Genomic DNA, 14,081 nt, shown 5'->3' on the forward strand with positions numbered 1-14,081 from the left:
ACCAATTACCATGATATTCTTAGTGAGCCAATCCAAGTGAGCAACAAGATCAACCTTAGGATCAGCAAGAGCAACAATAGTTCCATAAATATAATGAGTTAGTCCTTTTTCCATAAGTTTACTCCATGCATAAATTTTCCAAGTAGCATAATTATGAGGAGTTAAGAGAGGAAAATTAGGAGAACCCATAGCAGCAGAAATGGAAAGAACACAAGAGCACAAAAGCACAAGAGACACTCCCCCAAATTCAATCAATCAAAGTACCCCCCCCCAAAATGATTATTTTGGCACTTTATATATAGTGTGTGTACAATAGGCCACTTGCAAACAATGGCAAGGTGGACTTCTAATTTTGTTTTACAACTGCCCCAATAGGTTGAGAACTACAATGCAAAAGACCAGCAAGATATATCTATGCAATACAAGTGCCAAATTGGCCAAAAAAGACCATATGCTAAAAGTACAATTTATACCCAAAATCACTGCAAACATATATCATATTATGAGAGTAGACAAAAATTAATTTCACTTTAAAAAAAAAAGGCACCTGAAAAGGAGTTCGTATGAGTCCGAATGGAGTCCCGAAAGTTGCAAAAATGAGGATTGGACAGGTATAGTCACTAAAAATTGAGATTTCTGAAAAACATGTCCATCAAAATCAGAAAATAATTCCACCACAAGAAAGTACACAAAAAATTAGCCCATTTAAAAAAAAATTGCACCAAAAAAGGAGCAAAAATGAGCAAGATATGGCCTTCCAAATTTGGACTGCAAAATCAAAAAGCTCAACAGGAGGGGGCTGAAAATTTTCAAAAAATTGATGACGTCAGAGAACTGCGCGATTAAATATGATGGTCATATGACCATCACAGAAAACTTCACTCCCTTGCTGACTGGGCGTCTGTACGGTACAGACTGTTGATGTGTCGAAATCTGATCGACAGAAAAAAATGACGTGGCAGACACAATAGGACACGTGGTAGTGCTGATTGGAGTTGCCACTAGGCAAATGACGTGGTAGCTCATACTGCGTGGGCTAATGATGACATGCCATGTGGCGATGAAGCTGATTATTCTGCGTGGAATGGGCACCTATGTGGCGTTACCATGTGCTGCTAGGCCTACTGGAAAGGTAACGACCGACGGTTTGAGGGACCCAGAGAGGATTTTGTAGTGGTCGGCGGACAAAGCAGCATGGTGGCTGGCGGAGAAAGCAGCGTGGCAGCCGATGGTGAGTTCAGAGGAGTCGCAGGTCGCCAATGAGGGAGAATGTGATGCAACGATGGTGTATGGGAGCCAATGTCGGAGCACGTGGAAGCTGTCGGGAATGGAAGCTTCGACGAGCAGGAGCTAAGGACGGACATTGCCGAAGCTGAAGGTTGCCGGGGAGTATGGAGCCAAAGGACGCCGTTGGAGGAGCCAACTGCTGACTTCCGAGGGACAAGCTACATCGGGCGATGGCAGCCAAAAGGTACAGAATCAGGATCAACAGGTATGGCGGGAATCTGCAACAAATGAAACTTTTGCAAGGTACAATGGGGCAAGGTGGTCTGCAAACCCCCCCTCCCCCCCCTTAAAATACAAAGTTTTGATTGATTTTATATTTATATTTATATTTTTTTAATTTTTTTTAAATTTCTTTTTTTGAATACTGCAAAAAATAATTTTTATTTTTTAATTTTTTTTTTTCAAAAATTCGTATTGTATCGCCCAAATTGGGTAAAATTTTTCCTCCAAGCCCCAAATTTGACTTTCACCCAATATAGGCGAACTTATAGTCAAAATTCAAGGAAACGGCCACTCGGACGCAATGGCGAGGTCGGATCTGATCTAGGACACCTCCAAAAGATGCTTCTCCTCAGATCTACCTCTTCACGTCGTAATAATGCCTCTCAAAGATGAATCAATGACGCTCTAATGGCTCTGATACCATGTGAGATTTTGCCAAGATCAAGAGCTTAATGAAAAGTACAAAATAGAGAGACAAAATATAAGACAAGAATAAACTGTATTCTCATCAATAGATAAAATGGTTATTACATACAATGAATATGAGCCTACATATATAGGCAAGGCTATATGGATATGTGAGCGCACAAACATGACATGTGGCTCAATAAGAAACAAGGGTAGGTAGGAAATAGGTGTGGTAGGTAGGAGAAACAATAAAATATTCCACATGAGGTGGATCACCCACCAAAGGTGGAATGTAACAACAAGACCACAAAAGGTGGAAATTCGCCTACACACACTATCCCAATGTGGCACAAACACCCAAGTGTCCCATACCCAAACTACTATGAAATGCATTATCCTAAGTAAACTTAAGTAAGGTGTAATAATATCCAACATGAATAATTAATTACACCAACAAGTTTCATAGTCTAATTGTTGAATCCAAGAGTTGGAATCAAGCTAGATTTCTATAGAATCAGGCAAAGGCTTACTCAAATCAATCTCAGCACAAACACGGGCATAGGTGATTACCTTTTTCTCCATGGTTTGGTGTGAAGGGCCTATTGTCTTGCCAATCTATGCCACCATCAAATCGAAGATACCATCTCTCCAAAATTCCAACGAGAACCACGAGAGTCTTATCTAAACTAGAACTCGCGAGGAAGCTCTTTAGTTGGGTTGAAACCAACATGCCATGGTTTCATAAAAAGGCCAATTTGATTATAGAAATATGTCCCCCCTTCAAAGACCTTGTTTTGATTTGACATGCATGTGAATATAACCAAAAAGTAGCCATTCACAGCCAACAAAACCTCCATTTCCCCTTTCGGGTTCCATGTGCGGCGTGCCCACGGTTCCAAGAAAAGTAAAGACACACGGATCCCCACGAATTTACAAATCAAAGCATGACTAGAAAGGTAGTTGGTGTCCTCCTCAACAACATCAAGATGAATCACCAGAACTGGTCTAATCTCACACCATGCGAGACATCCATTTATCTTTGAAGGCTTGAAATTTTTTATTTGCGATGAATTTTCTCCCATATTATTCAACCCCCCAAAAAGGGTTATCATGCATTAATGGAGCTGAGCCCCACTGAGTGCAACATCTCTGAACAAATGACTTTTCACTCTCAAAGCTTCCCCAGGCTTTGCCATGCAAAGCATGAAATATGGATATTCGAAAGCAAACCCCCCTTTGCTACCACCCATAGGAAAAATAGCAATCTAAGAGCCAAGATGTGTGAGGGAATGCCCACCACGAACGTTCACAACCACCAAACAAGTGAATGCCCACCACCCAAAGGGAACACAAAATTGCAGACAAAACAAAAAGAAAGGGCTTCCAACCCCCGTGCAGCCCCCCGTGATCAACCAAAACACACCCCCTGGCACGCGATGAGAAAAATGAAGAACATAAGACAAGAAAGCTATGACACGGGTGCCCTAGCCCTCATAAATGTCGAGCATAACCGAAACCAACCTCCATCCTCCCGTCCAACAAGCCAACAACTAACTAATAATTAATCTCTACTAACTAAAGTGATCATTATATAATCACTTACATTATCATTTATTATTCAATAAAAGTGATTATTATATAATCACTTACATTATTATTTATTATTCAATAAACTACGTTGAGCATTGATTTCTAACATGGTTGTAATGACTAGCTCATGCTTACTTCTATTCCAAGTGGAATCACTTTACTCTTTCTCTAGACAATTTATCACATTTTCATTTGAAGCAAAAACATGATCCTTTTAATTTTAATTTTTTTATTGCTAACAATTTAAGCAATTGTAATTAGTGCTTATTTTTAAAGTTTGCCAAATGCTACTCATATTTTTTTGATTGTTATATATTGAAGATGGGCCAACCATTTTGAGGATAATGTATCAAAATGATAATTATATCCTTATTATGAGTGTTTGGATATTTATTTTCTTGTTGACCACTTGTTTACTTTGATCCTCATCTTCATAAGTAGTTCACGTGCAAGTCAAAGTGGAGACAAAGTAATGACAAAAAATACATCTCCTACACTTTTCCATTGTGTTTCTTGCTTTGACTTTATCCCAATGCAATGATTAGTATACAAGCAACACATTCAAATGTAAAAAATTGGTGAATAAATAAGTTGATTCCATTTGTTCACATCCTTAAGGATTATATATGATTCTCACTTCATCCATTCATTTTATTGAGTCAAAACCATGTGCATTTTTAAATTTTGGGCCAAAGTTGATTCACTTGAACTAGCTAGTATGAGCTAACTTGAGTGTGAAATTTGTTGACTTCTGTACAAAGGTGTTGAATACAATGATAGATCCTAATTCACTTCAATCCATCTAGGAAATGTGAGGGCTCTCATTCAACTAGGATTATCACACATAGAGCATCATACATCATTTACATTGAATCATTAACTTATATAGACATTCTAAGCATCATTGCATGTTTACTTGTCTTTAATCAAGAGGTTTGACCAAAGGCGAATAATTCTAATCTATAAAGCTCTTAAATGATGTTTACAGACACTAACCCTTTTCAAACTAGTTTCCAAACATCAAGACAACTATATATCATCGATATTAAGTTCAATATAATTTAAATCTACATGTAAGATTTGTATTTACATGGAAAGCTGAAATCCACACACATATACTCCAAGACATTAAAAAAATCAAAGAATAACTTTAATCCCACTATTTAGAAACCACTTATAAATTAGCAACTTCTTCATAAACAAATCTTTAACAAATTTAAAACTAAGTATTGTTGTTTTATTTATTTAAGTTGGAGCATTTATTAATAACATTACAAGCCCAACTCTTTAATTTTACATAAATTTATCCAGTGATCGTTGATTCAATTATTTGTTTGAATAGGTTGTTTATTTATTTAGTTTTGAATTAACTGAAAACGCAGAGGTATCAGAGCGGAAGAGAGAGAGAGGGAGAGGGAAGGGAGAGGGAGAGGAAGAGGAAAAATGATACGAGTGGTGATAATGGGTTGTGGAGGTGTAGGGCGGCAGCTCATTCATCACATCATGAACACCCGAACAACTCTTTATGTCTCCCGGGTAATCTTCATCTTCATTTTGATTTGCACAATCAAACAGTCTCTATCGGAGCTATTCTTAGGGCTTAGCATTGTCACCTGAAAACGGCTCATTCAGGCACATGATGATTCCTTCTAGTGCCTTCACGCCCTAACTGATGGAAAACAATTAATAGCTATACCAAACTAGGGATAATAGCGTAAACCAAATAAAGACTTACATAATTTAATCAAGTGTTATGTAATGGTTAGTACCTGTCTTTGAAATATTGTAAGTATAATTGAAATTTTCAATGTAAATGGAGTTGAAGTAGTGTGCATTACACTAGGTCTTATTCTATCCATTGGAGTTGTTCTTCTATCATAAAAACTTGGAGACATTTCTTCTCTTCATAAGATTGAAGATTGTTTGTCTAGATGTTTTAGAAGTAAAATAGAATGGAGATGAAATTGTTGATGGGATGGTGTACATGTACTCCGAGCTCTATGAAATGACTATGTATCTTATACATTTGGAAGTTTGAGCTAGTCTAGTGAATGTATAAAATGTATAGCTTATCTAGGCTTTGGCTGGAATCACAACACATAGAAATCCCGAGGTGTTAATAGCTTGGTAATATTGATACGCTCAATCAATCAGCATTGTTTGGTAAGAGATCGTAGTATTTGAATTAGATAATCACAATTTAAAAACTTAGTAAAATTGATCGCAACACAAAATCTTACTATCAATCAGTGTTTAATATTATTAAACTCTATTGAGGTGAGAAATATTAATAGAGAAAGCTACTTCAGCATTGTGACTCCTCAATGGGGCTGCCTTTCCAATACACTTGGAGATGGTCTTGACCATCGATGCCGCTAATTTAATTGTTTAAGATAAAAAAGCAATCAATGTGATTGACACTCCAAGTTCTTTTATTGAACTCAGATCCCTTATCAAACATTTTGTACTGGATAATGCACATGTCGTTTAAGCTCTATGGAATCACTCGGAGCTCTTCGGAATGAATTAGAAAATACTAAATATAGAGTAGAATTCTAATTTAAAAAACATTGAAAATGTGTCTATTAACAACGATTGAGTGTTAGGTGGACATAGCTTAGTGATTGGCCTATGTTTGGGAAGAGAAAGCACATTGTAGTTTACACATTGAGGTGATGTTCATGATGATATTGCCGAAAAAATCGCATAAGATTGTGCAGTTGTGATGTCTCCTTTTTTTGACTTAGGTGTTCATCTTGGTCCTTTAGCCTATTTTTTAATTTCCATAGGTTAATGAGTTAGTTAGGGATTTTTTTAGTAAATAATTATCAAGTTGGTCTTCATGTTGTTGTTGTGTGCATTGTAAAAGATAACTCTATTATTATTTTTCAGGTTGCCTAGATCGGGTGTAATAAAATTTTGTGCAACTCTTAGTGATATTTTATTATTTTGGAGTAGAGTTACAAAAGTAAATTATAATAGAATTTTGGGATGGAAAATTGAATATTTTTATTTTAATTTCCTTAGGAGTCTAGAAAAACGGAGGGACGACTCAGCATGTCTTCGTCATTTTTATCTATCAAACCCTTGTTTCCAAAAATAGAGCATTTGTGTCCATTTGTTTGTCCTAGGATGAAACCTCTATTGGCAAATGGAGTTGATGACCAAAATCCTATTGGCAAATGGAGTTGATGGCAAAAATCCTCCTTTACCAAACAAGTAATTCTATCCAAGGATTACCAATGAGTTGATATTGCAATCGTATTGTTAGATTTTCAGTGGGTGTGAAGATTTCAGTTTGTTTATGTGGTGTGTAATATTTTTTTTTAGTTGCACGTGTTTGTAGTTCAAATAATTATATCTTCATATTGAAGGGTTTTTGATTTTTTTGAAGTTCTCTATAGTAATTTGTATCACTGCTACAATGTTCTATACCACCGCTACAGTGTTTCATATGATTGCTACAATGTTCCATACCAATTCGAATTTGATTTGCAACAGTTTTAGGGAGTTTTCAGTGCCCCACCTTGCTAATGATGGGATGTAAAAACTTGTGAACAGGCACAAATTTGTAGATATAAATTTGGTTCAGGATTGTTTGATTACCTTCAAGCTATCTTGGTTTGGTTGTAAAATATGGGAAGGTTGGATGAAACTTCAGTATTTATGCATATTTGATTAAATTGTAATAACAGGAAGGTTTTCCACTAGTTAGTGATTGTATTGGATATTGTAGGTGGATTCTAGAAGGTTTACTGCGAAATCCTGTTTAAAATTTACATTGTGTTATTTACCAATTTGGCATTGGTCAAATTTGCTTTTACCTGCTAGTTTGGCATTGGTTGGACTTATTGTAATCTACCCATTTAACATTGATCGTATTTACTAGTTATGTACCAATTTCGCATGGATCATATTGGCTTGTAATATGCCAGTGGTATTGTTCATATATGCATATTTATTTTTGGTTGTAAACTAGTGTGTAGTAACCACCATAGATTTTTTCAATAAAAATATATTCAATTGAAAGTAAGATGCAAGCAGAATTCCTTTCCATTTTTTGATCACCTAGATCTTGGAATGGGCAAGGTGAGAGCATACGGTGCTTTGGATTACAATCAACTTTTTAAAAAATAGGAACTTTCTAAAAATAGAAAGTTGCTTAGAATTTGCTCAAATTTCACGTGTAGGTTTCTTAAAGGGTCCTGATTCTAATACAACGCTCAATTTTTCCAAAACCCTAAAGGAAAGGCCTCAAATCCAAGTTTGAAGGATGAAACCCTAAAATGGACAAAACAGGCTCCAGACTTAGCCAAATTTGCTCAAACAAGCTGCAGACTTGATCAAATCGACCCCCAAACACTTGCAAAACAAGGAGACTGACGAGACCACCGTGAAAAGACCCAACAAACAAAAGGCAAAAGACCAAGAGGGCCTAAAAAGTAGGGGGTGCCCATTTGCAATGGGGCGATGTGTGAAAATGTCACAACACGTCCATTGACCTAGTAGTCATTAGCACTAAATTGAGATGACGAACTCGCCTCAGACTCGACCATGCACTTGCACGCCCCATGCTCTAGAGCCTTTTCACTCAAAAATGTCTTTAGAGCATCCCATCCCAAGAAAGCCTTCGCCTGACACAAATCACAATCAAGCCGCCTCAAGCATCGAATGAAAGGAGCAAACACTAACGGAGTATCCTTAGAAGCCCTGCCCTCTTCCTCCATCAAAAAAGACATCCTTGCTTCTGTCTTCGCCAGAATTGACTGCAAGCCATATAACCAATCCTCTGACACACACCATTTTAGAACACTCTCCACTTCCTCCTTTTTCATTGGCCCATAGACATTGATGATGTAAAGACACTTATTCAAAGGTTTATAGAAAATCCTTATCAATTGCCAATGCTGATCTTGGACCACTATATTTCCCAAAATCATAGAAGTATTCCATAAATAACCCAAGCCTCCTAAAGCACCCATAGCTTCACTGAAAGCACCATCCCACAAATATATTTTTTTTCCTAAAACTAGAAATGTCATCCCCTTCAACTTGGTTTCCTGAAGAATAACAACATCTGGGCGCGATTGATCAAGGTATCTTTTGAGTAATTGCCTCTTGTTAGAAGCATTGTAGCCTCGGGCTTTCCACGAAATGACCTTCATTGCCCTTGAGAAAAGGCATAGCCTTTTCCCAATCTGAGTTTGCTTTGCCCTTTGGTGTTGCAAGGCAATTCCAACTTTTTCTTATTAGATCTAGGACCTCTCTGCTTTTTTCCCCCAGTCTTGACTTTATCAATCTCTGACTTCGACTATTCTAAATACCGTTTATCCAGAATGCCATCCGTAGCATGGATTCCAATCTCATTTGCTTCCTTGTCTTCTTCCCACGACTTTGTTTCACTCCCATTATCCATCAAAGAGGCCTCATCCTCTTTTGACTCCTCCATATGCTGGTCCAAATTTCTAACAGGGGAAATCTTGATATCTTTAAATTGTATCTTTGTCTCCAACATCTCTTCATTAGCTCCATTTCTGATAGTCATCCATTTGTCATTGCCCATTTCAGCTTCCCAGGAATCAAGGTCTGGGCGAAGGGGATCCAAACTAACACTTTGATTAATACTCTTTAGTTTCCCATCATCAATATTTTGAATTAAAACACCTTCAGAAGGAATAGAAGCATGTTGCAAAACAACCTTAGTATTATCAACCCCTGAAACCACATCCATCCTTTGGAGCTCAACCTGATTGGGAGAAATCCTACCCATTCCAACATTAGAGGCCGGAACGTGTACTAGCTCCTCCTGCAACTGACTCTCCTTTGTACATTCAATTCCCTCAAAATCTGCGGAGATATTACCTTCGGCCAAAGAAGACAACTTTCTACACCTCCATACTATTTGAGGGGCCATATCCCTGTGCCATTTTCATTAGAAGACAATCTTGTTCTAAGCCCTTACCTTTCTCCGAAGCAATGCAATCCTTGACGAAGTGGCCCATCTCTTTGCACTTCTAGCATGATTCCACAATGTCTTCCACCTCTATTTCTTGCCACTAGAGTCCTTCCCCAATTCTAATCTCAATCGCCTTGGAAGAGGAGGTATGGGCCTCCAGAGAACACAAATTCTGGCATACATACTATGCTCCTTACTATCCAATGCCTTGTCTCCTTTAACAAACCTCCCTAAACGGTTACCAATGCGCTTCAAGGTTTCCATATCCCAATAGTCATGAGGAAGATTATAAAGCCGAATCCAAACAGGCACCTCCTCAATGGTAGCCTTCTTTAGATTGAAATTGTGAACCCAATCTTTAATGAAGAAACCCATTCCTCCCATAAAAAATGGGCCACTTCTAATGATTTTGGATTTTCCCTGCTCACTCATGCATATAACCATAAAAAAGCTATTGAGAACAATTTCCTTATTTTAATTCTCATCACACCACTTGCGAACCATAGAAAAGGCCGACCACTCCCAGACCCATTTCATATAGAAAGCCCTTTCCCTAAAAATTTTTATCAATTTTTTTTATTCATGGTTTTCTATATCCAAAGAGACAAAGAGAGAATCATTTGTTCTAATGCAAACCTACTACACCAGAGGTTCCAGATCCTTTTGCTTCGGCCTCCAAAACTTCTTTTCAATAGTTCTAAGATCTACTTTTTGGCCCGAGTGAACCCTGGCATAACTCCAACAGTTTGTTGTCCTCATTTTTGTTTTCAAAAATGATGGACCATTACATAAAATTTTTGTCAAAAAATGAAAATTTTACTCTATGGCATGCTTCCCGAGGCAAAATTTTGCGTCGCCCTTGGATCGACTTAATCCTTAGTCCATCCTCGAACCACGTTTCAAATTTGATCGCATTTTGGGTTCGTTTGTTATGTCTTTCATTCAATTTTGGGTTTTTTCTCCCTGACTACAGGTGGGAAATTTTCCTTAAGTTGCAAGTTTTAATGTTTTCCTTTGTTTTAGTCTTTGTAGGGAAATTTTTAGCTAGTTACAAGTGCACTTTATGAAAAAAGAACTTGTAACTTACTTTTTATTTCCCCCTTGATGCTTTTTGGCTTTTTAAGTCATAATAGTGATTTTTTGGATAAGTTACAGGTTAATTTTAATTGCAAATTTAAAAATTCACTTGTAATTATTTTATAAAGTTCCTATTTTAGCGTTTTTACTTGTAATGGGAATTTTATTCCCCTATTACATGTGTTAAGTTATTAAAACTTGTTGAAGGGATTTTATTTTCCCCTTTACAAGTTATTATAACTTGTCTTACTCTCTCAAAAACCCGATTTCGCTTAAAATGGAGATAAAGTGACATTTTTAAACTTGCAATTGAGTCTCAAAAATCCGATTTGCTCCATAAGTGAAAATAAAGGCATTTTAAAACTTGCTAAAGGGTTTTTAAAACCCGATTTTGCCTTGTGCAAGATAAAGTGACATTTTAAACATGTAATATGAAGTCCAAAACCCGATTTTCATTATTGCATGTAAAATAAAACTTGTTCTTCATTCTCAAAAACTCGACCAGCCAAGAAGGCGGATTTGTTGAAGATTTCAAGCAAATTTTGTGGAGATTTTTTAGGAAGAAGAGGCGTTTTGGATTCTCATGCTATTTTCATGCATATTCAAACTCTTTCCATGCCATTTGGTATATTCATTTACTGGTTTGAAGGCGAGTTTGGAGCAAACACGTGATCCTTCCAAGCCACGTTTTGGTGGATTCAAGTGCCACAGATCTCTTCTTCCCTAAGTTGTTTTTGCTTCCTTAACCTAGAGGTGGGGTTTGGATAGAGTTTCAACCTATTTTCTTGCATCTTCAACCATGTTTTTGCTGTTTAGTCTCCAAATCCGAGTTTGGAAAACGTGGCTAGGGTTTTGGGAGTTTGTTTATTGCTTATTTAAGGGATTGTCTTCTTCATTCAAAGATTGTTTTATCTTTTGAAGAGGCATTTCGGATTGAAGCAAGGTATGTTTTCTTTTCTTCTTGTTTCATTTTCTTGTTTTCTTGTTTTTCCATTCTAGTTGTAAATTTGTATATATGTTGGTTTTGCCCCAAAATCGGTTTTGTGAGAGAGATTTTCCCCTTTGCAAAGCAATTTGTGAATTGCATTGTTCTTCCCAATTTTCCCTCTTTACTTGTATTCGGGATTTTAAATCCTGATTACAAGTTGGATGAAAATAATTGATCTTCCCTTATGGTTATTAGAATTTAACCATCTTTTGTTGAAATTCCAAGTTGCAAAGATGAAAAACACCCATCCTTCCAAAATCGGGGTTTTAGAACCGGATTGCATGTTGAAAGTTCTTCCCATTCTTTTGAAAATGACATTCCCAAAATCTTCCCATTTTTATCCATCCATATTGCCTATATCCATACTTTCCATTTACGTCATTTCCCACAAGTCTAAATTTCATTTTTCACTCATTTCTCCATTTTCCGTTTTACAAGTATACTTGCATTCGGGTTTTAAAAATCCGATTGCATGTTCGTTCTTCCCCACCTGTATACTTGTAAAACTTTCCCCAAGCTCCGAAATTGGTGAAAGTCAAATTTCCAGCATTCCCATTTATTTCCCATCTTTCTCTCACAAAGTTGTGAAGTACAAGGGCTGGAGTTCTTCCCATTTGAAGAAGGAAAAATGTTAGTTGCAGCTGATTATGATGTTGCCTTAACACTTTTAAGTCTTCGTCGCAGTATACCAGGTTGTCCTTCAATGTCAGATTTACCATCCTCTCCCATTCCGAAGAAGATGAAGTATACATATGACAAGTACCAGAATGAAGTTTCACCTTCGCAAGTTTCCTCTCTTTTAGATCACATCAAGGACACAGAGATAGGGCATGTGGAGATGTCAGAATTCATTAAGAGGGTGGAGGATCCGCAGGATAGTAATATGCAACGGTTGTTGGACAGCCACATTCATCATGCATCTTCTTTTCCAGTGGCTGCCCTAGAACCTGAATTTGTTCTCGCTTGCGCTCACCATTTCGACAAGGATACGAGAACCATTATAAATGATGATGGTGAGGCAATAATCTGCCTTGATACGGATACTATTGAGAAAGTCTTCAGAATACCACCAACACCTGTTTATATGGAAATTTCAAAGGATAGTGCAATTGAGCACTATGTCAAGAGGGAAAAGGACTACAAACGTCATATTAACAGGTGGATTCATGAGCCACGAGCCGCCTTCACGAGGTGGGCTAAGTTGTACCGTTGTGACTTTAAGTGGGAAATTGGAGACAACATTACTCTCCAGAGTAGGATGATGGGTCTTGAACACTCTAATGTTTTTGAGCCCTGGATGTATCAGTTTACCATGTTCATGAGGCAGTCCCATCATATATCATGGGGAGAGATTATCAGTGATGTTTTGTGCGAGCAACTTGCAGCAGTCCCTACTACCATGACTTTCTACATGAATTCATACTTAGTGTATTTGGTAGCATCACTCAGACATTTCCTTGGTCTTTCTACCAAGGGTGATCGCTCGCTTATACCTGTGTGGGAATATTATGATCAGTTGCCTTTGAGACCCAGTAGATTACATTTCAGAAGGGTTCAAGATGCATTCTTTGGTTACTTCATGTGCCAGTTTGACAAGACTCTAAAGAACAAAAGGGTGTCAAATGAAGCACGGGAAAGAGTGAATGAGTATGGGTGCTTGTTTCTTCAATTCTCGACTTTCACTTATGTAAGAGTCGGATGCTACAGTGGGCAGCCATACATGCTTCCTAGATACCCGACTGATAAGATCATTCTTATGGAGTTGGGAAGACAGATCATGGCTCTGCACGCTCATCAATCTGTCAAACATAGGGTTGGAATGGGGATTTCTACAACAAACCCATTGAAGATTGGCCAGTATTTTCTTGTCACATCCATGAAAGCCAAAGCTATGGAGACTGAGATGCACGAGATTAAACTCAAAAGGTTTAAATCAAGGGCAAATTTTGACTACCGGGGTATGAAGGAAAAGATAAAAAAGTCCTTCGTGCATGTGCATCGTATTGAGGATATCTGGGTAGATCTCCATATAGAAATGGAGGTTCTCAAGATGGACTACTGCAGGCTTACTGTTGAGCAGGTTATTGATTTGAACCTGGTGGACATTCTGCAAGGAATGATTGATGATGGGAATGTGCTCGATCCAGAGTATATCTCACGGAGGTTTGAAGAAGCCCCACTTCCTTTAATCCAATGGTCACATAAAGAATGCACTTCCATTCTTGAAAGATTTCAGCCTATCTTAGCTAACACCAACACTTGGCTCAAAGGTAATGGTGTTAGACTCATCAAGATCAAGGTTGGAAAAAAAGATGACTCTACGGGGCCTCTTGGACGTAAGTTTGAGATTCAGATTGACAACAAGGAAGGTGCATCATCTTCAGGCACTAGGATCAAATTACGGGTTAGTCGAGCAATAGTGCTTCCTCCTGAGGAGGCGACAGTTCGTGGGAAAGAAAAGTCCTGGCTTCATGTTCATGTGATCGATCCTGATAATCTAGAAGAAGGACAACAATTAGATGATGCTCCTAAGTTACTAGCTTCAGACTCACC

At 37.7% G+C, this 14,081-nt stretch overlaps 1 protein-coding gene across 5 annotated transcripts in view; it reads left to right on the forward strand.

The window, feature by feature from the left end:
• The first annotated feature begins 4,822 nt into the window (after positions 1 to 4,822).
• Positions 4,823 to 14,081, forward strand: part of LOC131072799 (uncharacterized) — a 276,797-nt gene continuing 267,538 nt past the window's right edge. For 2 of the 5 annotated variants that reach the window (XM_058009093.1, XM_058009100.1), the window contains exon 1: positions 4,838 to 5,043. In XM_058009093.1, the coding sequence (XP_057865076.1) occupies positions 4,951 to 5,043 (93 nt within the window). In that variant the 5' untranslated portion in view covers positions 4,838 to 4,950. Of the gene's footprint in view, positions 5,044 to 14,081 lie in introns of all 5 variants that reach the window. The other 3 variants (XM_058009068.2, XM_058009060.2, XM_058009109.2) reach the window with 3 other exon arrangements.

Source organism: Cryptomeria japonica, chromosome 9, assembly GCF_030272615.1.
Source record: "Cryptomeria japonica chromosome 9, Sugi_1.0, whole genome shotgun sequence".
Taxonomy (NCBI): Eukaryota; Viridiplantae; Streptophyta; class Pinopsida; order Cupressales; family Cupressaceae; genus Cryptomeria; species Cryptomeria japonica.